The sequence below is a fragment of the Coffea eugenioides genome, chromosome 10 (assembly GCF_003713205.1).
Source record: "Coffea eugenioides isolate CCC68of chromosome 10, Ceug_1.0, whole genome shotgun sequence".
Lineage (NCBI taxonomy): Eukaryota > Viridiplantae > Streptophyta > Magnoliopsida > Gentianales > Rubiaceae > Coffea > Coffea eugenioides.
In genome coordinates, this window is record NC_040044.1 from 2668073 (window position 1) to 2695525 (window position 27453).

Below are 27453 nucleotides of genomic sequence, written 5' to 3' on the forward strand. Positions count from 1 at the left end.
TGAATCATAAATACCCTCGATAAATTAATAATTTATTCATGAAAGATTTGAATCAAAATCCTACAATGATCAAGTCTGTATGACTATTTCAAGCATATATTTCATCTAATCTAGTCTATCCGGTGGGACAGAATGTGATCAGGTAGTCGGAACCTGCACAAGTGAATGTACTTGAAGCATCATCGTATGCATAACTATAAGCAGCAGGACAGGCTTCCTTAAACTTCCTTGAGTAATTAGTTGGCGGGCAAGTCTCCGGCGTCGAGTGATCGCCGGTGCAGCAATACTGAGGAGTGTTAAAAGCGTCGCATGCACTCTTGCATGCGACCACCACCTTGTCTGAGTCCGTGACCTGCAACTCCTTGGGGCAGTTTTGGTTGAGGTCCGCCACGCAGCCGGAATAGTTACAGTCACCCAAGCCACCGGACGGCCTGATGCCGAGGCCTACATTGTACCCGTCTACGAGGCTGACGTCGTAAAAGTCCTTGGCATTGTCTCCGTTGGCGATGGTGAATTCTGCCAGGGTTACCGGTGGTACACCACCGCCAGTGCATTTCAGTCCACCGCAGTCTCCTGTGGAGCAGCTGCCGTGCCCGGAGTCGTCGAAGTTGCACCCGGTACGGGCCCAGAAACGGCCGGACCAGCCAGCTGGGGCTGGGAGTTGGATGGTTGCACCGGGGGACAATGCAAAACCACCGTCCCCCAGAATTGCCGCCCCATTGCCGGAGAGGGTCCCCGGCCAGACCGTGTGGCTGCAACTGTTTTGGAGCGTGAAAACTGTTGCTGAAACAATACTAGTCATGGTTCCTGCAAATGTGAGATCAATCACCCATCGATCCATGATGGTTTATCCTCTAAGTTTTAGTGCATACATTCTAAAAAAACGTGCGGTTTCTGTCTGCAATCTTGACGTCTTTGGGCTCTATTAGAAATGAAAATGAATAGTACTATTTCACTGGAGTTGCAACTCTCTTCCATTCTAATTCTAATCCAATTTCGGAGCAGTTGTAATTTTATTGGACACCCAGAGGAAGTCTATGTTGTTTGTTTGGAAGCCCAGTAAATGATTGGTAAAATGGCAGTAGACCGCGAAGGCACGGAAATGTAGCCATTGAAGACAAGTTCAATGACAACCATTTAACCAATTTCGTTTCTTGAACAATGATTGAATTCATCTTTGTGAAACAACGGTACAATTGAAAGAAAAGACCACAATAATGGAACATAATCTTTGCCTTATTCTGAGCATATCAAGAAAAGTAAATTAGTTACACTGGCAACAAATTTGGCACCCTATACAGATGAAAGATTTGCAGTGGAGAAGTTACCTAATGCGAGAAGATGCAGAAGCAGAAGAGCCAAGTTTAGGGAACCAGCCATTGGTTAGCTGTAGCAGGAGACCGGAAAAGAGAGAAGAAGCGAGAGAATTCTTGATGTGGTTGGTTAGTGTATAGTTGGGATCGTGAACGTAAACTTAGAAAGTTGCCCTTTTATAAATACGAAAAATGGTCACCTCCCTAGATTACACGTTTAGACCCCACTTTCCCCATTTCCTTATGTTTGTGGCCATTTTCTGATTAATTAATTAATGTTGGTGGATACCGTTTAATTAATGTTGGTGGATACCATTTAAGCAAGATTGCAAGAATAGGCAATGCCCGTCAAAATTGGTTCGCCAACATGATATCTGGAGGATTTAATAACCGCATCCTAGTGTGTGTGTAATTAAGATGTTTCAATTTCTTCTGGTTCAGAGCCGAATTTCATGCACGTATCATTCAAGAATTGCGATATAATTAATGCATATATCAGTCAAGAATTGTTGCGATATCATTATTTTAATAATGCTTGGTACGTACCATCTAACACAAAACTGCAAATTAAAGTAATCTTTTTTTGCAACTTACAGAACTAATTCCCCCGTCTCCCTTCCTTTCTAAGAAAAAACTAAATTGGATTGTGAGAGAAGAAAAAGAGAGGGGGGGGGGGGGGGGAGGAAGAGGATTAGCATGGTGTTTTGGAAACTATATTGAGGTTTCAATAAATAGTAAAAAAAAAATTAATATCCAACTTTGGTCCTGTTTGATAACCCACTTAAATTTAATCAATTCAGATTTTAATATTTTCAAACGCGTTTGATAACAAAAAATAGAATATTTGAATTAATTAATTAAGTTGCACTGAATTTCTTGGACAAAATTTGCTCCAAAAAATAACTGATAAAGTATTCATTTATCACTTAACGTGATATAATTCAAAGGTATCAAATTTAGTACTTAACAATTAAGTGATTCAATGAATTCAGACTTCAAATTTTAGATTTTACATTTCAATTTTATCGAATGCATCATCTGTCTTGCCATTTTCCTAAATTTTATTTTCTGATTAGAAACGGTCAAAAAGCATGTCACATGACTTATTTGTGAATGACCATGGATGATTGATATGATCGAATTAACAAAAAGGCATTAATTGTCATAATAACATGATGGATGATTAAACTAACAAAAAAGGCATAGTCTATCTTGACAATGTTAAAGATCTAATGAAGTGATCTTTGCATGGAAAGAAGCCGTTGTTGTGGGTTGGACGCCCTTTCTGAGAGCTGCAGTTTGGATTTCTTGAATTCAAAACGAGTAAATAATGACAAGGATCATGCAAAGATTTCCATTTTGATTTGTGTGCAACTTGTCACGCAAAGATTTCGCGTTTGGCACTGTACAGAATAATAATAGTGTACACATACATTTTGGTATAAAACTTGTGAAAGTAAAACTCTTTGCATTTCATCTTTTAATATTGAGACGCTCAGAACCAAGACGAATAGAAGAAGTTCCTCAGCCTGCGGGCTAGCAACCCATACCCATTACCCACCCAGTTATTAATTATTATTGCTTCAAAGCAGTTCGCCGGTACCACAACTCAAAGAGTCAAAAAAACCACTCTCAATCATTAGTTCGCCCAACCCAACATATTAATGAGTCAACCCAACAGATTAAGGAGTCCCACAAATATTGACTTCACGCCTTTAAGATTAATGCTGATGCGAATCCGCGTTTCAGTTGCGTTCTTGGATCAGCTTGCTATCTCAACATTTCACGTGTAAAAACGTTTTGCTACAATTAAAGTTCAATAATCCCAATGTTTTTTTTTTCTTTTTTAACAATGCAGTGCAATTATCCTTGAGTAGTATCTGCCTCCCCTTCCTCCAAGGGATCGAGAAAATGAACCAACTACTTTTAGACAAAGCAAAATTGAGGCAGACCACGGAGCCTTAATAAATTGTCAATGGCTACTTGTGACAAAATTGTCATTGTTGAAACGACAAGTAGTTCTTCTGTGGTTCGTTGGCAAAAAGGAAAACATGTAGCGTCTTAGTTGGATCTTGTATTTCTTACATGGCCTGTTGAGGTTAGGTTCCCTTTCCCTTTCCATTGTTTAGTTATTGAGTTAGGTTTGACAAAACAAAGATGTAATAGAAAAATTCTCATCCGCAAAGCGTAGAACCACAGAAACCAAAGACATGCAAAGAATGTTTGATTGGCCATCTCTTATCCTGTATTAGGTCCTTTCTGCTACAGTTCTTCCGTTTATCCAAACTGGATGCGTGACAAGGAATCAACTCTTGTTTTGCGACAAGAGTGAAATGGTTAATAAGTCAAACCACCAAATCATATGGGCAAAGATTTTTTTACTTGGTATAAAATGAATTTTTCCTTCCTTTTTTTTTTCCCCTTATATTAGCATGTTTCAAGGGTTCTTTTACTTTAGGCACAGGATAAGAGATGGGCCTGATGTTTAGTTCACTTGCAAAAATTAAAATTTCACCAATGGCAAGAAGTTCGATTTCCCTTAAGTGAGTGAGGTTTCGAGTTCAAGTTTTTGTAAATGGAAAAATAGATGCCGGGAGAATTCGTCCTCCTTACGCGGATAGATCATAGCTGGTGTCAGGAAAATGAGGATTAAATCAAGCTAATTTCATTGGGCCAGAGGCAGGCTTTGGGGTTCGATGATTGTTAAGCTACAGCGCCCTAATCTTTTGGGCTATTCTCTTGGGTAGATGAAACAATCATGTGAGGACTCATTTTTAATGACAGATACCATGTGAGGACCCATTTTTAATGTTTTATCCCATAAATAACAATTTTTACTTGGTATCACTGGATATTCAGCCCCCGGTTTCATGTGCAAAAAGAGAAAAGAAAAAAGTTTGATCACAATATTCATCTAAACAATTCCAGGACAACTGTTAAGAATAAATGTCGGCAGCTATGGTCTGGCCTGAAAACATCAGCATCTTAATCTGCGACTAAGTCCAAAAATACTTCAAAAATCAAACCGGGCCACCAATAAGACGGTCATGTGAAACGAAGAAAACTCTGCATTGTCAGTGACAAGTTTGCAATTTAGTGAACGGAAAAGCTATCAAGAGTTACCATGATACTGGCTGCTAAAGGTACTGCTTTTGCAGTGAAAATTTAGTCTAGGCAACTTTCTTGTGCCTTGACAATCTTTTAGCAAAATCAAGAGCTGTAAATGGTCTAATACTGAAATAAGTAGCAAAAGCAACATATGTACAGACTAGAGCAACATAGACTTTAAACCAAATGGATGAGAAAAAAGTAAGATATGTAAATGTGCCAGTGATAACAATTACTGCGGCAAAATTAATGAGGCATTTCAGTGTAGAAAGCTCTTCTTCGGTTCCCTCATGAGGGAAATGACCGTTAGCAATGAAATCAGAGAGTAGCTGATCTTTCAACTGAAATGTGTCCATCAACCATGCTGTTACATCCTTTTCAGATGGTGGTATCTCCCTAATAGGAATGCGCCTGACATGAATATGTACTTCAGAAGGTTCAACACCGAAAACATTGTCCAAGAAAGTAGGGCATCGGTGCTTGTAGGCAATAGTCAGATCATAAACTGCATTGGGCAGGTCAACAAGTGCTCAGAACAGCTAAAAATCAGTAACACTTCAAAAGACACGGCCAATCATTGCATACTTAAGGATCACAGACACTGAGCAAAGTTTGACGAGGACAAAGAAATACCTGCATCCAAGGAGAGCCTCAAGGTCTCCAAACAAGCATGGAATCCCTTCGTCTTTGGAAGCAGCACATTACTCAACACCGGCAAGCCATTTTCAGCGGCAAATTTTTGACTTTTCTTACACTTCTGCTCACTGGACAAGAAGAAAGCCGTGTACTAGTAAAAATTAGATGAACTACGATGACAGCTTAGGTCTCTTACAGACAAACATAGAGCAATGCCCTGCTACATGCAAATTACCTACCAAATAGTGAATGTTTTGTTTTATATTCAATGAAAAATCCTTCATTAATTCCTAAAGACCAGAAAATTTTAGACAAATGATGAGCAATAATATAGGTACTGCTAATGAGCGATGCCTATAATAATATAAATAAACATTTTCTAAATTCTACAAAGATACAAGAAAAATAAAATAAAAAAGCATGGAGAAAAGGATGATACTAATATTGATCTGTCAGATGAACCTAAATCATCGATTACGGAGGAGAAAGATGATAAGTCATTACGTAAAATCAGTGCCTTCAGGGAAGACAATTAGCCACAATGGATCCCGACGGTCCGTAAAAGATGAAAACATTTGATGCATTATTGGTTCGTCAAATTCCCATTTTCTCTCCACTGGAATGAACTCTAACATGCGAAATCCCCAGCCAAAAATTGGCAGTTTCATCAAGCTGCTCTTGAGTACATATTTGATGTGTCCCAAGCACCCTTTCCGCAGTGCTAGGTCCCATGGATACATCCAATCAACCTCTGTTCTGTGATTTGCAATAAGCAAAACACGCTCCCCTTCTGGAGCAGTCTCTCCAGAAAAAATCACTTTCGTCCTGTTTATTTTTTCAAAGAAGAATGGCCATAGACCAAGCCAAAGACCAAAAAGGTAAGATACAGTTTTCCTGCTATAATGCACATTCAAAAGGCGTAAGATCCCAACGCATACTGGTACAAAGTACACCAGAAACATGAATGCAGTGGAAATAAAAACCACTAAGCATGCTAAACCCCTGATAATCCTCAGAGGGGTCAATTGATTGGTAGAGTTGGGGTCCTGGCGAATATCCATATGTCCTGTCAGCTTCAAACTCTCCAATTACTTAGCTGATAAATGCAAAATAAGGATGAGGTGGCCAATTAGTTCACCAGTAGGCACAGCAAAAGTATGAATCATGGAGCTTAAATCTGCGGCAAAAATGATGAAATAGAAAATTTAGGAAGTAGTCAAATGTTACCACCTGTTCCAATGAAGATAAGAGAGCTCCTGTTACACCACAGTATCAGAATACTTTGTGTGGCTATCGAGGCATGCATGAACTAAAAATGCCACTTTCATTCGGCATGGATATCACTATCTAGGTTAATAATCTTAAGAAGCCGATGTCAGGGATGTTCAATGATGGGGTAACTGACTTCTCTTGATAATGTGGACATAAAAAGAAATCACAATCAAGTTGCAGAATAAATGGAGTAAGCCTACACTTTCTCTAATTCTTATACTAATTTTCAGGACTGATTTACTTCTGTGATGAGAATAATTATGTGTATTCAGCTTCTTGAGTTTCACATGTTATCTTTGTCATACATTATCACAAATAATCTTCCAGACAAATTGCTTTCCCGAAAACGACATGAAGTGAATTGTGCCCACAAGTTATTCAGACAACATGAATATCATCCAAACTAGAGATGATATAATCTTTGCCATACAGCATGATACTCAATATCATGGAATCTTCTGCATGTTCTTTTATATGATTTAGATTAACATGCTCATTCAATCCAACAAGCTAAAGAGAGTTTACGGCCAAATTTCATCAGAAGTATTGATAAACTCTCATCCGCTATGATTTTCCACTAAATTTGATCACAATACAAAATGAATAGTCTTTCCAGCTCAGACTGTATCTGAAAATCACAAGTATGTGCTAACCATTTTAGATGAAAAACTTCTGAATTGGCTATTTTGTGACACCGATGGTTCTCCACTTTCACATGCTCAATTTTAGCCCTTTGGTCCATCAAATTCAGTAAACAAATATTAAGATTCTTCCACAGAGCCAATTACCAAATGAGAAATAAATACTCTCTGTCTATCCCTTTTTTTGCATAACAATATTTTCATTGCATGAAGCATAACACTTGCTATTTTCTCCTGTCATTTTCCATTATTGTTTCAAATGAGTAGGCAATCACAATTTTCCTAAAGCCCTATACATGCATCTGCTATAACAAACAAAAGGTGCATGTCCTTTAATACAATTTTGTCTGACAAATTTTACTTCTTGTCACAGGCTTGGTACCTAATGAGCCTAAATTTTGATCTAAAAGACTAATCTTCATGCTTTGCCTCTAGATATGAGCCTTCACAAAGAATTGTCATTCGTTTTTCCCATCCTTCAGGTTCACCATTCCCCAAAATTATCATGAGCAGGTAATTATTTTCTTAAACTCAGATTAAAATCCAGATCACTGAGGCCACCAATAGCATGTGAGGACAAGCGACTCTAATTAGTTGGACCCAGGAACGCTTGTATTACAATCGATTTGGAGCTCTTCTTTAACAAATGTAGGACATAATCATTATTGATCCACAGATTTCCATCCATTACTAGTTCCAATCGAGCATAATTCCAAAACATTCAGCCGTCCAAGAAACAATGCAGACAAGTATTATTGCTACTACAGATTTCGATAAGGACAAAGAATTGAGCATATCAAATTCAAGTTTGACCTTTTCTTTAATTTACAGGGTTTCTCCGGGAAAATGTTGCCGTATTCAGTTCTGTATCTGATATCTGAAGTTCTGAAGTTCTAAAGTTAAGACCTCAAATCAAATTGTCACCAATCTAATTTCTACCAAACCCCTGGAATCTTACAAAAGAAAAAAAGCCCACCAGTAATCGAGATTATAGACATCAGTAAATTCTCTATTCGGCTTCTCAAGTCATTTAATTACAGTGCTGGCATCCATTTATTCCATTGACAGAGGAGAAAATAAGACAGCAGTATATGCATTGAAGAATTCAAGAAAGACACAAAGGGAAGAAGTCTATCTATACAACTACATGCTGCATTATACACATAGACATGTATAAGCTTAAAAGAAGGAATTTACCTAAGAAGAAGATAACGGCAAAGAGGATTTGATGTGTGAAGATTGTTGAAGATGAAGCTAAGAAGGCTTCTCCTGAATCTCTCGAGACTTCTAATGTAACAGAGAGTTGTCTATTCCTATTCTGCCTATGCAAGTAAGGGCCGATGTTAAATCTTGGAAAACGTTAGAGAAACTATCTGGTGTGATGAGGTCTAGATTTTTAATTGATACCATTGGCTGTTGCAGTTAGAAGTCAATGATTGGAAGAACAAATTTGAGTGGTCAGAGACTGATTGGCCGGCATATTAAGGGTGCGATTTTTGCTTGATTATTAGTAGTAGTATGTAATCCAAAAGGAACTTAGTAGTAGTTTTTTCACTAAAGTGGATCTCAAGTAACGCCTTCCCCGATTCTAATGCTTTATACTATTAAAGTTTGATGAAAGCTTGTTCCAACTTCCAATAATCGAATCCGATAGAATGTGCTTTCCTTAAAAGACGATAGACTACAAAATCAAGGATTAATGTCTATTTAAATTTAATTATACATACATTTACATACACACATACATATGTGTCATGTATTTACAATGGTTATAAAAGCAATCTGTTAGCAAAGTGTAGAAGAAGGGGGGGGGGGGGTGAGTGTCCTGTCCCTCTTTCTACCATTTTCTCGTAATTTCAAAATGGTTATTCTCAATTTTGCTTTTCAACATACCTTATTTATTTATCACGTATCACCAAACAATTGAGCATGAATTACGACTATCTTGGTAATTTGGTCCTTCAATTCCTTTCTTTTCCCTTCCAAAAACATGATGAAGGCCTCATTGGCAACTGATTTTAGATTCTCATTTTGAAAAAAGATAATTTTTTATATTTTTAACCTCTTTTTGATTATAATTTGGGCTTTTTTAAGGCTCAAGAAAGGCAGCAAATCAGAAACACTTATATTAGTACTTTTTTTATTCTGATTTTTTAATATGACTATTGTACAATCAAACCAATCGAGAATCGGGGGTAGGTTGGATACCGGAGGAGAAGGAGCATAAGTGAGAAACCTGCCACCTACACTTTAAAAAAAAAAAAAAAAGCAATTGAGAACGAGGCCAAACTTTTGTTTATCGACACGCGGATAGGATAACTGGTGTAACAGGTATTTTCTGCTTTGAGAGACAGATCCTGGAACTCAATATTATGCTTGCCCAAAAAATCATGAAGCATATCGTAGGTACAGAGTCGTTTTGTCGTCTTTGGGACTTCAAAACAACAAATCTTACAATTATTATTCCAATTGATCATTCAAACTCTATGATTCCAAGTATGACTATTGCCTTCAAGAAGTAAAATAAATTTGGGTGGACGTCCTCGTCTTTCGCATCGGCTGCAGTTCATCATCATTATTTTTCTTTCCTGCGCTTCCCCCTTTTGAGACAATTCAAAACAAAGCAAGAAGAAGTAAGTCGATTATTGCATTCCAATTCGCCATCAAAGATTTTAAAAATTTTGGGTAGCTGTTACAATGACATGTGTTGCACTCCCTTCCCTTGAATCAAAAAAAAAAAAGAAAAAGAAAAAGAACAATCTCCTTTACGTACGTTACCTCATCAACGTAATGGATGACAATTATATACGTCGTCTTCTTTCCTGACTAACGAACGTGCACAAGTGCTAAACGGCTAGAAGCCGATTCGCCACTCGCCAGTCAAAGGCCTCGTATAAAACTAATCCTTTGGAGTTGCGATCTCAACTCTTGTTGATGTTTGGACACTTTGCAGTTTGAGCATTTCTGGATCTTGTCAAGCAGTTAAGATCACAACACTATCAGTTTTGTGTTGTAAGTTGTAACTATGGCACTGTTTGGCAAATGAGTTTTTTGGACGCTTGTCTGAAACTCTACTGTATTTACTGTAGAAGTCGTAGGAAAAATTTTGGAAGTGCGTAAATTTTAAGTGTATAGTTTAAAATTTTTGAAAATTTTTTTAAGATTACTGTAGTTAAAGTTGTTAAAAAATTTGTAACAGACAAACTTGGGCAAAAATTTGTTTGCCAAACGAGCCATATATATATAAGAAGACACCAAAAATCCATTTCATTTTCATGTGGAATCTCCTATTTTGATGTTAAAACAAGTCCTACCTTTTGTCGCTAAGTTTAAAGGTGATCTCTTTGTCTTACGTTTGATTCTCTTGTTACCACTTAGAAAGAAACGACATGAAAACATTGATATTCGTTGAAAGATCAGATAAAATCAGTGAATCGGAATCCCCATTATACATACATAAGAAAAGTAAACAGGCTAGGCCAACTGGAATGTTCCCAGGAAAGTGCAAATTGAATAATTTCGTTAGGAGCGGAAATTTCAAATTAGTAGTGTCTATTAATTAATATGTACAAGAAACCACCGCAGTTCACATGGCTAATTTTGCAGGGTTGAAAGCTTCAAGGGGGCTAGGACGTGGAAGCTTCTTCTTCGAAAAATTTCCAGACTTCACAATGAAATAGTATATATAGCCTTTGATTTCTCATAGTTACTAGATTCACTGAACAAGAAACATAGGACTTTTCCTTTTCTCTTTGAATTGAATATATGAAGTGACAACAAGATAAAATTACATCGGAATGTCACATGATCTACATATATAGCAACAAAAAAAAAAAAAACAATTGACCAATGATATAAACGCTCAAGGGAAAACAAAAGATAACTTAAAAAACCGATCGATCGATCGATCGATGATCACCGCTTTTTATCTTGTTTGAGGGAAATAAGATACCTTTGTTTGCTCAAGCGAGTGACCTTAACATAATACTTCGACAATAGCAAAAGAACAATGCCGTTTATCAAAGAAGTGAAACCCCAAGCCCCCATGCCATTGCACCCTCCTTTCATGAAATGCAACGGAAGCACCCAAACGTGGCCTACCAAATTGCATGCCAGCAGCAAAAACTGGAAATTCAGGATCACGAACGGAAAATTGGCTTTGGGCATTCCAATTTCCGTCCAGAATCTATACCCATATACCAATGCAAAAACAAGGGTCGTCAAGAGAATTTCCAAAACTTGATAGGATTGAGAAAACTCTAGCCAAAGAAATGACATGCATATTAGAGTGGAGTGGTTGAGGAGGTGGACGTAGGAAAGTGTACGATGTCTTAGAATACTAAAAAACGTGTTGAAAATTTGGAGGAACCGAGAGAGGTAGAAAATGTATGACCAGAAGAATACGCGGCCTGAGGGACGAGTTCCCAGTGGGAAACAGAGGAGCCATTCAAATGGGGTTTTGGACCTCCGCCAGAACCATCTGGTGTCGCGAATCTCCGCGGCTGCTGAGGAGAGAGTTCCGGCGAAGATGGTGACGAATAAGAGTGTCATCAGGAGGCTATGAAGAGCAGGGATCGGCCCCAGCGGAACTGGCTTTTGCCGGCCGAGGAGGTAGAGGAGGAGGTGGAGAGTGATGGATGCTGCAAGATAGGTTGAGATGGAAAATATCAGAAACGACCAGGTTGACCCCCATAATTGGATTGTGCTCCACCGGAATCCGACTATCCACGGATGTTCTGATAGTAAGTAGTTAATCTGATGCAGCAGCATTTGTGGCGCCATATGATCGGATGCTCGAAGCTGTGTGTGTATGCGTTGTGTTGAATGAGTGCACTTTTTCAGCTATCAGAATGAGATCAGAGATGTCTAGACTGAAACTCTAGCACTCTACTAGATAGAAAGATTATTGGGTTTTTTCTTAATTGATTCTGAAATCATGGGAAATTTGTGGAATGCATCATAGATTAGCAAAGCTTCGCCTGAGCTAATCTTGCTAATGCTTAAGCTAATGGTTCTTTGTAAGAACTAAGTAGTTCTCTATGTATTTAGCTTTGGGCTGCTGGAATCAATTGTATTTAATCTGCTGGTCTACGAAATATGAATATATGATTGATTGAAGAGGATGATGGTTTGACAAATTTGTATGCGTGATGACGGGAAGAATACTAGAATAGAAGCTTCAGTAGATGGTCTTTTCCATTATGCGTGCTATCTTTCATTCGTTTGACTTTGACCTAAGATACAAGAAGAGTTCTGGTCTTTAGTTTTGCCCAAATGTTCCGTGAGAGACTTTGAATATCTGAATTATTCTATCCAATATTTCGTTTACATTATAAATATATTTTTCAATTCATTTTTATTTATTCTTAATTATTTTTTTTAATTTTATATACATCGCATCACAAAAGATGCTACAGTGATTATTTCAAATAATATTCTATCCAAACATGCTCCCCTTTCTGCTTTTTACATCGAGGTTCTCTGTTAATTAGATGCCTAAAAATTTTCTAGAAAACTTTACCTACACAAAATACAGATCATGCCAAGGGTTGGTTCCTGTTTGATTGTATAAAAGACAGCCCTAACATAACAATTTGCCTTGAAAAACAAAAAATTAGAGCATAGTTTCAGTTCAGGCATGCATTGAATTGTGGGATATCTAAGAGGGAGGAAGCTGTCAAATACATACAAATTTGATGGTATAATTCACAAAGTCAGATGAAATTTATATTTCTATATATGTAGTTTCAATGGGATGATTTAGTATCCAGATAAAAAAGAAATTGTAGAAAGAAACAGAGAGAATATTTTATTTTATTTTTTGGTTGACAAGGGAACTCGCAACCAATATTCGAGAGTGCGCACTGGATAAACTCTGTTCCATGTAATAGCCCGCCAACCACATGGAGAGATAAGACACACTAGCTAAGCCTTGTGCGATGAGCAGATGTCCTAATAGAGGTTCAAACCCCCGGGTTAGCGGGAAGGCATGCCTAACATTTCTTTTTTTTTTTTTTATTATCGATTAGGTAAATTGTCATAGCCTGCTTACATAATGTCTTACAAGTTGTTTATCCTAATCTTTTTACATCACGTTTAAACGCCGGGTCAGAAATAAATAGATGGAATTGTGATTGTTTTTGTGATAATAAAGCAGCTAACGGAGGATAATCTTGCTTTGCTATCAAATGATACTCGTCTAATCATAGATGTCCAAGTTTTACAGCAATAGGAGCCACTTTCTATGACTAAATGCAATAGCAGCCACTTCTTTTTCAGATGTTATTCTTGCATTATTCTCAGTATAGATCATTCTAGTTTTTCAACTTGAAAGATTAAGTATAAACAAACGCCTAAAGCTCATTATATTAGCCTGGACTGTAATCACCTGCAGTTTAGTTGATATTTGCCTTTTTCCTTTTTTTCTTGACAAAAATGATACTTAACTTGCACTTAATTTTCTTAATGTTTAGGATGGATTTTGCTGAAAGGGAAAAAGGAAAACAGAGAGGAGCATGGACCGCAGGGGGGCGGCGGGGTCAACTGCAGAGTTATGTGAGGCGCATTTATTCCAAAGCCTTCGGACACGTAATTCACAGGTCCCTCATCCTCGTCCCCATTACCAATTTAAAAGGGAAAAAAGAAAAATCTTCCTACAAAGCTACAACATTCTAGATTTCCATCTAATTTACTACAAGTTTGTTTGGATAAGAGTTTATTTGAGATAGTCACTTAACACTTTTTGTGATGTGATATATATGAAATAAAAAAATGATTGAAAAGATAAAAAGATGATTAGAATTTGTGAAACAAATTATTTTATCTCAAAACATTTCAATTCAAACATTGCCTTTTCCCGTTGATCAAGAGGTGGTTTTATTCGTCTCCTTAATCAAAGTCGTAGTAGTATTTGCAAATCAACTGTTGAGTGAACATTTACATACAAGTGATAAAATAGCAAGCCAATTTCTCTGAGTAATTTCACCAATCAACCCGGAGAGCCAAAATCAAACAATCAAAGGAAAAAGATTTTAAGTAGAAGCAATTCAGCAAGACAACAATAGGGGACCATCAATTACTGTCCAGATCAGAAAAAAAAAAAACTTCAGATATTTTACTTATAAAATGAATTAAGTTGTCTAGTTCTGTAATTCCCATTAGAAATTGATTTTCAAGAAAGTACAAGATTAATCATGCAACAATGAGATCAATGACACAGAATAATTTACCACTTCTACTAGCTTGTATTCCAGTGTTGCAACCTCAAGAGTTGCCGGTTTTTGTGGTTTCCTGTGGATTAAGGATTGTAAATTTATCAAAAGTCTTAATTGGCTTTGACAAAAAAGACACTAGCCTTTCCGGGGTAATTGGGGCCTCTTTAGGACTTAGCAGCTGGTTCCCTACATAGGTTAGTTCCCACATCGGGGTTGGGGAGGATTTGAGGTAGATTTATAAGTCTCCTCAGGAATCTCAAGAGTTGCCGGTTTTTATGGTTTCTGTGGATTAAGGGTTGTAAATTTATCAAAAGTCTTAACTGACTTTGATAAAAAAGACACTAGCCTTTCCAAGGTAATTGGGGCCTCTTTAAGACTTAGTAGCAGGTTCCCTGCATAGGTTAGTTCCCACATCGGGGTTGGGGGGATTTGGGGTAGATTTATAAGTCTCCTCAGGAACCTCAAGTTTTGTGATTTCCTAAGCTGGCTTTGAAAAAAAAAAAAGTATTCGTGTTGCAATCAGAGCTTCAGGAAAAAAGTAGTGTATTGTCTCAGGCAATAGATTTGGGCAAAATCACAGAAAATCGACTTGAGGGTTGTCGTATGGATAAGGTTAAAGCTGTCGTTTTTGGAATTCTTTTACCTCATTCCAGATTGGTCTTCTGCCGTGTAAAGTGCGTGAGTAAACAGTTCTTAATTAATGAAGAATGGAGATAGCCTTCTCATCACCGACTGTACTCGGCGACTAGAATGTTGCCACGTGGACAACGAAACCAGCTCTTTTCCGATGTCGTTTTGTTCGAAGGAAGCACGCGAGACGCGACGCAACTACCCACCTCGAAGTTTCCATGTCTATACTCTTTCCCCATTTTGATTTTTCTTCGCATTTCGGACTACGGATTCCAATTTCCAGATCCCTCAGCTGTGCTCGGCAGAGCTGATCCTTCCAATTTTCAAGACCAGCGGGAGGAACAGCAAGGCCTCAGCTATTTCCCTTCAGCAGGTCTGTCATCTCCTTCCTCTTGCTTTGTCAAATTTCTGTCTAATCTGTGGTTGAATCTTTTTTATTTAGCTTGTTCACTTGTGTTCCTAAATGTGAATTTTTAATCTTTACCAGATCTTGTATTTTTTATTGTTAAATTAGTTGGTTTCTGTGTGAAAAGTCTTTGGGAATTTATTTTGATAGTGCTTAGGAATTAATTTTAGGTGCATTCACTTAGATGCAATTTTATATGTTTTCCCGCAATTTTTGCTTCCTTTTGATAAACTTAAACCCTGTTCCGATACTGGTAAAAATGTTTATTTACCTTATTTTGGCAAAAAGAAAAGATAAAAAGACAATCTTTTGATTAGGGATGGGTTGTTTACAGAATTATTGACATTTTCATATTAAATATTGAAAGAGAAGATATTCATAGAAGTTGATTTCCTGGAAATCTTACTTTAAAGTTGGTTTATGAAAGACTTTAAAGTTGGTTTATCAAAGAGAAGCTGTTTCTTCTTCTTCCTTCACTAATCTAAGTTTCTTCTTCTTCTACATGCGACTATATCAGTTTGATGATTAGATTGTTATCAATCATGTGCTATTGTTTAGTGCGGCATCAAGTGCCTCTTCTCTGATCGATATAGACATCTTCCACCTTCCATCGAGCATCCACTCTGCTCATCCTTTTTTCCCAGGGGCTAAAACAGAAGTATTGGCATACAATTTGCTCCACTCATTCTAAATCTCTGAGTCTTCAAACATTTTGTTCCATAACTTCTTCAAGAGTTATACATTATAGAAGTACTCATCATTCCATAAGAAAAGAATCAACACATGTCAAGTTGAGCTGTCTGTTCAAATACTTGCCTGAGGCAATGCACTGCATCCCACCATAACTGTCTATGGCTACCAGCATATCAAGAAGCCTAGCAACTCATGTTTGGTTCCCTCGACAGTTTGTTAAAATGTACCAGTGTCAAGCCTGAAGACATGGTATCCTTGTGCTGATTGTTGCTATTTGTTCAATCTGATGACTTTGCTTTCTGCCGTGATTGTCAATCACTATGCATTATATTAAGAGGCAATGTTAAGATCTTCTTTGAATTCAACCTAGAAGAGTTGGAGAGAGTTTGCTTATATGATTCTCTTAAGGTGTTGGGTGTGAAGAAGAGAAGGGACAAAAGAAGTTGATCTGAAGGAAATCGTGGTCCAAGAATTTCTACACGAAGCCCTTCTCTTGTTCACTAAAAGAGGCAATGCACTCTTTGATTTCTGTATGTATGGAAGCTAAATAAAACTGTGAATATTTCTTTAATTTTGTACAAACAGATGAAGACTTGTGGAAATAACCCTAGCTGTGATCCTTATCGAAGATGTATTAACAGCTCTTTTCAATGATCCTTGTGTTATATGTTTCTTTGTCATTGAATGAAGGCTTCTACATGTTTTTGTTATTTACTGGATTTATGACCTTTTTTTGTTTTTTTTTTTTAAGTATAGTGGTTTTTAGAAAGGACTTTTGTATGATTTTGCAGGGCACTTTGAGAAGTCTAATAAGCTTAAAGAGATGGCAAGTGGGTTTGGGGAATCAACAAGTAGAGCACCTTTAAGTCCATTTTGCTCAGGGAATACTAGTAATAACAGTGGTGATGCGGGTAATTTTGAGTGTAACATTTGCTTTGACTTAGCTCAAGAGCCAATTATTACACTCTGTGGTCACCTCTTCTGCTGGCCTTGCCTTTACAAGTGGCTTCATATTCACTCTCTTTCAAAGGAATGCCCAGTTTGTAAGGCCCTCATAGAGGAGGAGAAGTTGGTTCCATTATATGGTCGCGGAAAGAGCTCAACAGATCCGAGGTCTAAGTCGATTCCCGGGGTGGAGATTCCCCATCGCCCTGCTGGACAACGACCCGAGACAGCTCCTCCTCCACCACCAGATAGTAATGCTTTTGCTCAGCATGGTTTTGGGTTCACTGGTGGGTTTGGCGGATTTGCTCCGATGGCAACTGCAAGATTTGGGAACTTTACCCTCTCTGCTGCATTTGGAGGTCTGATTCCATCACTATTCAACATCCAAGTGCATGGATTTCCTGATGCCAATATGTATGGGGCGGCTGGTGGTTTCCCATACGGTTTTAGTAACACATTCCATGGTGGACACATACATGGTTTCCCTCAACGCACAAGTCGGCAGCAACAGCAGGCAGATTTCACTTTGAAGTTGCTCAGTTTGATAATTGGCATTGCTGTTATCCTTGCTCTAATTTGGAGTTGAGGTAAATAGTCATAAGTCTTCAACATCCTGGAGTACCTAGGTTTAGCGTTTGTACTCTGTAATCTGTAAATTTGGTGGTGTAGTAGATGTGATATTTTCATTTTAATTTTTTTTTTTTTGCACTTGTGTTGGTTGATAGAAATTGTATGGCAATTCTTGTTGCCATTGTTATCTCCTCGCCAATTTGTTCGCCAGCTTCCAAGGCTCAATGATATAATTGTATCTGTTTGCACCCTTGTATTTCTCATGCTTACAGATAGAGCATAACACACAACAGTGTCATTTGTATGGTATACACTTTACCTTTTTTTTTCTTTGGCATAGTATCTATGTTTGCTCATATTACTTTTGCTTTTACTTGGAAGATGAGTAGTTAGACATTAGAACTTTACAGATTGTTCAAACCAAGTAATTAGTTTGTCTCTTGCACTTCCCTCCCCTTGCATGCATAAAATTGTGAAAGCTCAAACAGAAGTTGTTGGAACATAAATGAAAATTTCCGTTAAATTCTTTTTCACTAATTATACCATGTTGGAAGAACGTCAATATATTATTTGCACCTTTTTTCTGAAGCCTGCATGTCCAAAAAGTTGAGGTTTTAGTGGAGCTTAGAACACCACTGTTTGCTCATACAGCTAACTATTATAGTTGCGTCGATTATGCAAATTTGAGAATGTTACTTGGATGAAGTTTTAAAAAACCTTGGAGCTTGTTTGCTGACATCACTTGGTAACTCTTAAAATAGGATTGTAATGAATATTGTGAATCAATATCATTTGGTTGAGCTTGAGCTTCACTGGTTTTGTTTGGTCTTAATTTTTCGTCTCTTTCAGTTATCTAAAATAGCGTTGCACTTGCCGGTGGTCTCTTGTTCACATGGGTCCTTTCACAAGCTTTTTCCATCCTTGGCAATAGAAATTGGTAGATTGCAACTAAAATGCAGAGTATACAAATCCTTCTTTTCTTATTTGCTTTTCTGATGATAAAGCATTTTCATGAAGCAAGATGAGGATGATTATTGTCGGAATCTATATTCTTTTCCAAATTCTAGTGGAATTATTGCAAGCTGTTAGTCCTTGTTCTCTTGTTGGGAAGGGATACAAGTTTCTACACAGAAGTGGCAGAGGAGGCTGTTGTGGTATCTTAGGTAGTGCATTTGCTAAGGAGTTCAGTATCTTAAGATTTCTCACTAAAAAGAGTGAAGGTGCATTGTACTGCAAGCTTTTGGTTGTTGTTTTGGTTCATTTTCTTATCAACATTGTGCTCGGGTTCATTAGATATAGCAAAGGAGTCTTTGTAGTTCTTAAACACCTTTTTCAAGTTCCTTTTGACTCAATAATGTAAGCACCCTTGCAGTAGTAAGCTGACATTCATGTAGTTCTTTAAATTTCTGGTTTATATCTGCCATTGGCTTCCTTATCCTCCCCATTCCCTGAATTGTCTAGAGATGCATGTAGAAGTCCATCGTGAATGATATGGTAGCAGTGATTTTTAGTTTTCCCTATTCTTCTTTTAACTCATGGACTGGCTCGTCTTGCTAAGATTGTAGTGTGTATGTGCGGTTCTGCTGCTTCATTGAGTGGTGGATAAGTCTTTAAATTTTGTTAAACAAGATTATCTTCATCTCAGTTTTTCGCCCATGGACCCATTTACCTTTTGGTTGAATTTGGAAGATTTCTTTTCTCCCCTCTCCAGCTGAAGTTCTGTTGCTCCAGCCATATATTCTTTACATTTCTTTTTTCTGAAAAGATTCTTGAAGAAGATAATTAGCATATGAGATCGGGCACCAGCCTTGCCTGTCTTGGAACCATGACACCGGGAAACCATAGTGCTTGTTGTGCTTAAGCTTTTCTTTGATGTTGTTCGGTTCAGTTGTTTTTTCTGAGTAGAAACTTCCTTCAGTGCCTCAGAAACACTATTCTGTCACTAATCAAACCTTGGGAGGCTTATTACATCTCTCCGTCTAACTTTTGGCTGCTAGGTTGGTGTATGGCCGCCAAACTTACACCTTTAGGTATATCTCATTTTTCTAGTGCTTCTAAGAAAAAGTGGTAGATTTCGCTCTATTAATGGTGGGTTTGCACTTTTTTCTGAAGGTGCATTAGGTAAAGTATCCTGAACTTTGGAAATTTGAATTTGATACTTGAAATGTTTGATGAAGTCAATTCATAGGAGTTGCAGTACTATCTACTGTTGTTGGTCTCATTGTTGCATGAAATTGTTGGCGTAGGAAAGAGATTCTCTCGTGTAATACTGGGCCTAATCAAATGGGGCGTTTCATAAAATTGTGGTAATATCACATCTTACTCAAGGTGGTCCTGATATGGTTCATTTGTGTCTGCATAACGTGCCTTTTCAATGGCATTATTTGCTATTGGAAGTTGCCTTCCTAGAACATGATTTGCTTTTAAGGGTCCTCCTCCTAAAGTAGCATCAGGTGATTACTCGTACATTAGCTTCCTAGATGACCTCTCAGTTTGATTTTTGATCACCATAAAATCAGTAGAAACGCAAGGAAAGCGAGCCCAAGTTTGCTTGCACGCTCCTGTTGTGCTCTTGTAGATTAGTTCACTATAATTGTACTTCATTTTCACATCACATCTTGCTCCAGGTGGTCCACATTTCGGTTTATTTTTCTTAGTACCTTGCCTTCTCAATGTCATCATCCACCTTTAAAAGTTTGCTTGGGACAGCTGAAAAAGAAAGTTGCCTTTGCTGGAACATTAAATATCTTGTATCGCTCTAAAACAACACAAATTTCACATGTTACAAGTTCTTGAGATAATCTTCCTTTCGATTGTGTTTTACTCAAAAATCATAGGAAGTCTGACACCTAGTGGCAACTTGCGAGGGAAATTTACCTTAGATTGCTAGCAGGCTTCTGCTGTAATCTTGGTGCATGGACACAAAAATTTTAATTTGAAGAGATGCTACTGAGTTATCTGCTCAACCTAGTTTCCTGCCTGTTGTCTTCACTTATTTGTTTGTTTATTATTTCGGGTGAAAATCCAAAAGCCATGAGAGGCATCATGAGATAAATTAATAGGGAATTTTACCTTTTACTGGCATGTCATGAACAAGAAGCGCAGGGTCTGCCAAGTCTGGCATATATGTGGGCTATGAGCCTTGTCTTTTTTTTCTTAGATTCACGCCAGTTACAATCCAATGTTTAACTCTAATAATTAGGCATCGGCAGCCAATTTCCAACTCCAATTAGACATCAGGAAAACGCGGAACAGGAAAAAAAATTTACTACCAAGGAAGCAGGCGATGCAGTAGAAGCCAAAGAGACACATCGTTGGTTGTCCTGTAGCTTCGAGGCAAGCATTCTGCTTAGATGTTCCCACGCGGAGTACTGAACGTAGAAAATTCTGAGAGTCCCTGTTTGATGACCATTGACTCCATGATGACTGCGTGTCTGCATACACAGAATGTGCTGGAAATTTTCATTTGCATGTAATGTAGCACGACTTTGACAATATAATAGCAAGGAAGGAAACAAGAAGAATTATAATCCCTCATGTGCCATGTTCAGATTCAGTTTCCTTCCCACTAAATGATTATCGACTTCCACACGCACTCCGTTGTGGTACTATGATGACCTCAAAGTATCCAAGTACGGGGTACTTTGACAAAGAAGAGGATGTTACAGCCTCGGCCTCACTCGATGTACAAGTTCCTAGAGAGCCTAGGCCACTAAGAGCCCGAATCATGTTCCCAATGCATAACCATATTTGTGACTTTTTATGGTACGTGACACAAGCATCATCTGAGTTTGGAAAAATTTTAGCTAATATGGGGTGGTGTGATTGTAGCATCTGATTCAATAGAAGGGAGGTGAGTCTTGACAACGTCTCCTCTACTTCTTGGAATCTCAGTTTTAACTACTAGATCAAGATCTCATCGGCTAAGGTTTAATTTTTGAAATCCCAATTTTAATTACTAGATTAAAATCTCAATAATTAGACTCTAGGATGGGCGTTGGCGATAGAGAGAGCCATTATGCAAAGCTAAGGAATGCAAATTTCAAAGCTTAATCTCCGAATTTCACAAAAGGAAAAAAAGAAAAAAAGGAAGAGGAGTGGGGACTATTATGTTCTTTGATTTCTACGTACATTCCTAGAATAGACTAGTGGTGGCAATGGACAAATAAATAGATTTATGATTGTCATTTAATACCAAATTATTGAGGATAACTGGTCCCCAAATAATAATAATAATACTGCAAAGGTCGTCCCCTCCTGTGCTAAGTTGGAAAAAAGTTGCAAGTCGCAGGTAGGTGCATTAGCATTAGTCAATAGAGAGCAGCAGTCTAGAAATGGACCCAAAGTACATGGATGAGGGAACTATCAAATATACTTGTGCAAATGCTTAGGCAGTTTCAATTTACTTACGTACTAATCCCCCCCAGCCCCCACCCAAAAAAAAAAAAATGTTGCCCAAAACAGGCTATCAAACTTATTGTAAAAGATTTGGGAATGCTTCAGATTTACAGATAATTTCTCTGATACAACTATTCGCTAAACTATTTATAATACTTGTTATTGAAGTAGCAGCAATGGTATGGTGGTTGTTATCTCCTACTCGACTTGGAGCTATGTCCAATCGATGTGTTGATGTCTCACAGTCGGTGAAAATTATGCTCCATCGAATTTGCTTTCTTACTCCAGCAAGTAAACGGGAAACCATGGCGAAATTCATTCTTGGACTGCAACCCATTACCCACCCTAAAATTCTCACTCACACAATAATTAATGTTGAAAATAGACACTACTTTCTTTGAGTAGGAGGGATCCTAAAATGACATTGCAACTGTCAATTCCCCTGGTTTTTCCATATTTTACTCTGGGGTGTTGTTAGGTGCCTCCTCCTAATCTCATTTTAAAACTATGGTCATGTGTTCATCAAATACCATTGAGCATGCTTCCAAAATATAACATTGAGCATGAACTAACACAACTCATAGATTCGTTCTTCCTAACATAAGTTTCAGCACTTCGATTCCTGGTTTCATAGCAGATCTAGTTGAACTTTGCTATTATTATTCTCCAAGCTACCAAGTGTAATTACATAAAACAAATGGAAAGTTTTTTGGTTTCTTTTGCACAACATTTTGTTTGGCAAAATCTCCGTTTGGATTGGTCTATTTTTCAATAACTAATTTTTCAAGTACAATGCTAAAATAATACATAAGTAAAAATACCTAATCCATACAATATATCAAAAAATAACTCACAAATGTATAAAAAAATGAAAAAAAAATATAAATTCTACAACATCTTTCACTTATCACCACTATTTACCACCACCACCACTACCCCCACCTACCACTGTCACCACTCCCTCCCTTTTTCTTTCTCCTTCTCCCTCTTCTCCTTCCCTCTTCCTCCTCCCCTCCCCTTCCTCGCCACCTCCCACCTCCTGATCTGGTCTTGACTAGATCGCGACAGCGAAAAGGGGAAGGAAGGCGCAAGATCAAGTGGATGGGGAGGGAAAGGGCAAGGGGTGGATGGGAAGGGCGAGGGGTATCGAGCAAGGGAAAGAGGGGAGGAGTAAGGAGAGGGAGAAGGAAGAGGTAGGAGGAGGAGGGAGAAGAGCCGGGGGAGGAGGAGGAGGGAGGGGGTGGTGGCTGTGGTAATGACTGTGAGTAGTAGTGTTAATTTTTAAAAAGTACTTAATTTTAAAAGATATCTCAAAATATATTTTAAAAATTCTTCCAAAAATATCAAAAAAAACATTTACAGTAAAATATTTGAAAAATAATTAATCCAAACGGAGTCTATTTCATAAAGAAGATAGATTATTTCAGAATGCCATATTTATCATGGGCTTGGGCCTAGTATTCTTTCAAACTACACAAGTTTGTACCATGATGTGCCATTTTCAAAGAAGTGGACAATGGAAACTAGATTATACTAATCGCCAATCAGCCACAAAGCCAAGCGGCACAAAAGCATAGATGCATGAAAGATTAATTTGGTCCACCGCCCGTCACAACCTTAAAAGTTAAAAACTTTAGAGTTGGTATATTCGCGTTACAAATAAAACGATGCGCTAGCACTACCACTTTTCTTGCTTTTTTGTCAATGCAATTACCGCGCATATTATTGTTTTTTTTTTAAAAAAAAAAAAAAAAAACTTCTTCTCATCAGTAAGTAGTAAAAGGAACGAGTAAAACTACTAGCACCTGCATGCAAAAAAGGCGTATTTAGAATAAACTAAAGAAAAGTAGAAAAGTCTTCGAGTATAGGATGGGAACCCAGTCTGAATCCATCAACCGCTGCAGCCTCTGAAAATCTTTGACTTGGCTAATACTAGTTCCAGTTCTTCGGACTCTGCATCCTGCCCTGCCACCCGGCCAGCCATCCAGCCTTGTTCCCTTCCATTTTTTTTTTTATTGCAACCAATTACAAAACCGTGTCTCTCAACTCCAACTATTCTTCAAAAATAATCCAAACTTGACAACCTCATTAGTCCCCCTTCTCTTACCCTGTTCCGCTTATATCCATTTCTCTTCTCTTTGGAGTTTGGCCCCCCCCTCATTTCCTAATCCATCTAACTCCCAAATGAAGCCTCAACAACTCGCAATATTCCTTCTCTTCCTTCTTTGCGTATCTTTTCCCAGTACCAGTAGTATTCCTCCTTCAACTTCTTCTCCACCTTCATCAATTCCACAACGATTCAGGGAAGCCCCCGAGTTCTACAACTCGCCAGAGTGTCCTTCAATCATCAGTAGTGATGAATTAGATGCCACCGACATCATCAGCATTGACAATAATATTAATAAGAATAGCAATGATGAAGATTCCACCTCGGCCAGCGATGGTGATGATGATGACGGTGATGTTGTTGAAGACCATAATTTCATCTGCTCCGATGATGCTGTCCATGTGGCCATGACCTTAGACGCCGCCTACATCCGCGGCTCACTGGCCGCCATCCTTTCCATCCTCCAACACTCGTCTTGTCCGCAGAACATCATCTTCCACTTTGTCACCTCTGCCTCATCCAATGCGTCTCTTCTAAGCACCACCGTTGCTTCCTCTTTCCCTTACCTCAAGTTCCAAGTCTACCGTTTTGCCGACGCGGCTGTGGCCGGGCTAATATCTACATCCATCCGTTCGGCCCTCGACTGCCCTCTTAACTATGCAAGAAGTTATTTAGCTAATCTTTTACCCCTTTGCGTCCGGAAAGTTGTGTACTTGGACTCGGACTTAGTCCTAGTCGATGACATTGCTAAATTGGCGTCCATCCCATTAGGTGATGATAAGGTCTTGGCAGCTCCTGAATATTGCAATGCTAACTTCACCTCATATTTCACCCCAACTTTGTGGTCCAACCCTTCTCTTTCTTTAACATTTGCCAACAGGAAAGCCTGCTATTTTAATACAGGAGTAATGGTGATTGATCTTGATCGGTGGAGAGCGGGGGATTACACAACCAAGATTGAAGAATGGATGGAACTGCAAAAAAGGATGAGGATATATGAATTGGGATCTTTGCCTCCCTTTTTGCTTGTTTTTGCTGGAAATATAGCTCCGGTTGATCATAGATGGAATCAGCATGGTCTAGGAGGTGATAACTTTCGAGGGCTTTGCAGGGATTTGCATCCGGGTCCGGTGAGTTTGTTGCATTGGAGTGGTAAAGGCAAGCCTTGGGCAAGATTGGATGCCAACCGGCCGTGTCCCTTGGATGCTCTCTGGGCACCTTATGATCTGTTAAAGACTCCATTCGCATTTGATTCTTGACAGAAGTGTCAAAATTGTGACTTAAAGGAGAAGCCATTGCAAGGAAAGCGCGTAGCTGAACATAAATGGCTGCAAGTGTACAGGCTTTTGCTGATGATCGAGTTCATCTGGGAAATACGATACCGTACCATCTTGTCGATGCTTCATCAATTAAAGTACTGTAGATAGGAAGGATGAATGGTTCGGGGCCGTTTTTGCTTTTCCTTTTTGGGTCTGTAAATTTTTTCAGGTCCTCGCCGTTCATCAAATTTTTTTATGTTTGTTGGAATACTACTAATAAAGATGCACTAAAGATGGGAATTGAAAAAGATGGTAGAAACTCTTTTCACTTTTTGGTGGTAGTAATTTGATTTCTTCTAATTAATAATATATTGCTGTTATGAATCTCGCAAGCCATCAAATGTACACTACGGAGATTACTTGTGAAAGAAATAACATGACTTCATTTGAATTTTTTTCTATTCTTTTTTTTTTTTTGGCTGAAATGTAGACGGATGGAGATGAACTCGCTTAGAATTGTAAAAGCCTACTAGAGCATTATGTTGAGGATTAAGCAATTAATTACAGTATGGATCCAATTTTTTTTTTTATCTAATAGTAAATTCATCTAGTTTTACCAAAAAAGGAAAGGAAGAAAGTAAGTAAATTTGTCCTGTATCTTCTTGCAAAGATTTTTTTTTTTTTGTTTTTGGGGTGTTGAATTAGAAGAAGCGGTCTCTCCAGGAATGCAAAGCTGGAGCTGAAACTACTATTTAATAGCAGATATCTTTCTTTCAATTCGCTTTTTCGTAATATTTAATTGCCACCAAACATCCTTCCAAAGGCAAAGGTATGAGATGACTTCAGAAGGAAGATTACATATAGGATCACTTAACAGCGCATAGGATTTGACTAAAATATAAGGAAGAGGAAGACCAGCCGTTTCAATGTCTTTCATCTTTCTTTTTTTCGTTTTCTATTCAATTTAATTCCATCCTTGTAACTTAAAATAGGATCTTGCTGCAGATTGTGTCACTGTTTTGCCAGCTAAGGCATTGCCTCTCTATTGAAAAAATAAATAAATGAAGAGAGAACACCAGAGTTTTATATTTGTACTAATGTATTAGTTGCTAAGGATTTGAGCAAATTGCAGCAAAATCGTATCCCCGGGTATAAGACCCTTTTTTTTTTTGCCTTCTCTCTCTTCTTTTTCAATTATGGTTTGAAAATTACACACTACCATTAGTGATGTTTGCTTTTAATTAGTAGTAGTTATATTTGTTGATTCCATTAATTTCATTATTGAACTAGGGCCTTGTTTGGCAGACAAATTTTTTGTCAAGTTTGTCTGTTACAAGTTTTTTAAATACTTTATTAGTTACATTAATCTCAAAAAAAAATTCAAAAATTTTAAACTATACACTTCAAAATATTAAAAAATTTACACATTTCAAAATTTTTTTTAAAAATATCTACAGTAAACTAAAGTAAAATTTTAGATAAACACCTAAAAAACTCACTTGCCAAAACGAGATCATCCCAGACTACACGTTGTTGTCCTCCACTTTTCTTCTTTTATCCAAAGTCGTCACTTTGACGCTAACTCACGTAGTAACCCTCTATTCCATCTAAAAAAAAAAAGAAAAAAAAAAAGAAAAACCCTATTCAATTATTTGTTTGCTTTTGAGCCAATCTTGTAGATCTCTTGTATTTCCACGGGAATAAAAGCCGAGTTTTTTGCCAAAATAACACTCTTACTAAAAAATATTCTCAATGTGATTCATTTTCAAATTTTATTACCATAATGATATTATTGTTCTCATCTAGTTATCCTGATTGCCATGTAGGATAACAAGAAAGGAAAGTTCTAATCCAGTTTATAGTTTTCAACATTAACTAAAATTTTAATTTTTTTTATTATAGAGGCACAAGAAGATTGCATAACTTTTATAATTTCCTTATAATTATCTAAAATAAAATTTACCATTATTGACCTTACTATTATTGGTCTCTGAATTTTTTTAAATGTATCAAACATATTGCATATATTTTTTCAAAAAATAATTTTAAAAATACGAAAATTGCAACGAAAATTGTAAGCAATTACAAAAATTTCAAGGTTATCATATTTGTTTATGTTATCCTTCCTACTCTTTGAAAAGATGAGAATAATCTTCATCTACCTTAAAATTATCAACTTGCGAAACATATTTTTTAGATGCTGTTAATATAAAAATTGGCTTCTTATATTATGTTTGACAAGGGAAAGATAACGAAAGAAA

General features: G+C 37.6%; 5 protein-coding genes across 7 annotated transcripts; 2 read left to right on the forward strand and 3 right to left on the reverse strand.

Moving 5' to 3' along the window:
- Positions 1 to 87: 87 nt before the first annotated feature.
- LOC113749895 (pathogenesis-related protein 5-like) lies at positions 88 to 1421 on the reverse strand. The gene is made up of 2 exons (XM_027293771.1): positions 1329 to 1421; positions 88 to 807 (listed from the first exon to the last, which is right to left on the reverse strand). The coding sequence occupies exons 1-2, from the start codon at positions 1378 to 1380 to the stop codon at positions 116 to 118; spliced, it is 744 nt and encodes a 247-aa protein (XP_027149572.1). The 5' UTR covers positions 1381 to 1421; the 3' UTR covers positions 88 to 115.
- A 2942-nt stretch (positions 1422 to 4363) lies between these two features.
- Positions 4364 to 8271, reverse strand: LOC113749391 (probable 1-acyl-sn-glycerol-3-phosphate acyltransferase 5). Of its 3 annotated transcripts, none has more exons than XM_027293116.1 (4): positions 8168 to 8271; positions 5562 to 5882; positions 5055 to 5185; positions 4364 to 4926 (listed from the first exon to the last, which is right to left on the reverse strand). In XM_027293116.1, exons 2-4 carry the CDS (start codon positions 5795 to 5797, stop codon positions 4484 to 4486), a joined length of 810 nt encoding a protein of 269 aa, XP_027148917.1. In that variant the 5' UTR covers positions 5798 to 5882; positions 8168 to 8271; the 3' UTR covers positions 4364 to 4483. The 3 variants fall into 3 exon arrangements, with proteins under 3 accessions (XP_027148917.1, XP_027148916.1, XP_027148914.1); XM_027293115.1 differs by having other exon boundaries at positions 5562 to 6153; XM_027293113.1 differs by having other exon boundaries at positions 5562 to 6234.
- Positions 8272 to 10820: 2549 nt separating this feature from the next.
- Positions 10821 to 12037, reverse strand: LOC113750021 (elongation of fatty acids protein 3-like). The gene has a single exon (XM_027293928.1). The coding sequence runs from the start codon at positions 11750 to 11752 to the stop codon at positions 10886 to 10888; it is 867 nt and encodes a 288-aa protein (XP_027149729.1). The 5' UTR covers positions 11753 to 12037; the 3' UTR covers positions 10821 to 10885.
- Positions 12038 to 14905: 2868 nt separating this feature from the next.
- Positions 14906 to 17770, forward strand: LOC113749430 (E3 ubiquitin-protein ligase RMA1-like). Its single transcript, XM_027293172.1, has 2 exons — positions 14906 to 15187; positions 16705 to 17770. The coding sequence occupies exons 1-2, from the start codon at positions 14935 to 14937 to the stop codon at positions 17442 to 17444; spliced, it is 993 nt and encodes a 330-aa protein (XP_027148973.1). The 5' UTR covers positions 14906 to 14934; the 3' UTR covers positions 17445 to 17770.
- A 6159-nt stretch (positions 17771 to 23929) lies between these two features.
- LOC113749584 (probable galacturonosyltransferase-like 1) lies at positions 23930 to 25579 on the forward strand. Its single transcript, XM_027293373.1, has one exon. It carries the CDS (start codon positions 24011 to 24013, stop codon positions 25190 to 25192), a length of 1182 nt encoding a protein of 393 aa, XP_027149174.1. The 5' UTR covers positions 23930 to 24010; the 3' UTR covers positions 25193 to 25579.
- The last annotated feature ends 1874 nt before the right edge of the window (positions 25580 to 27453 follow it).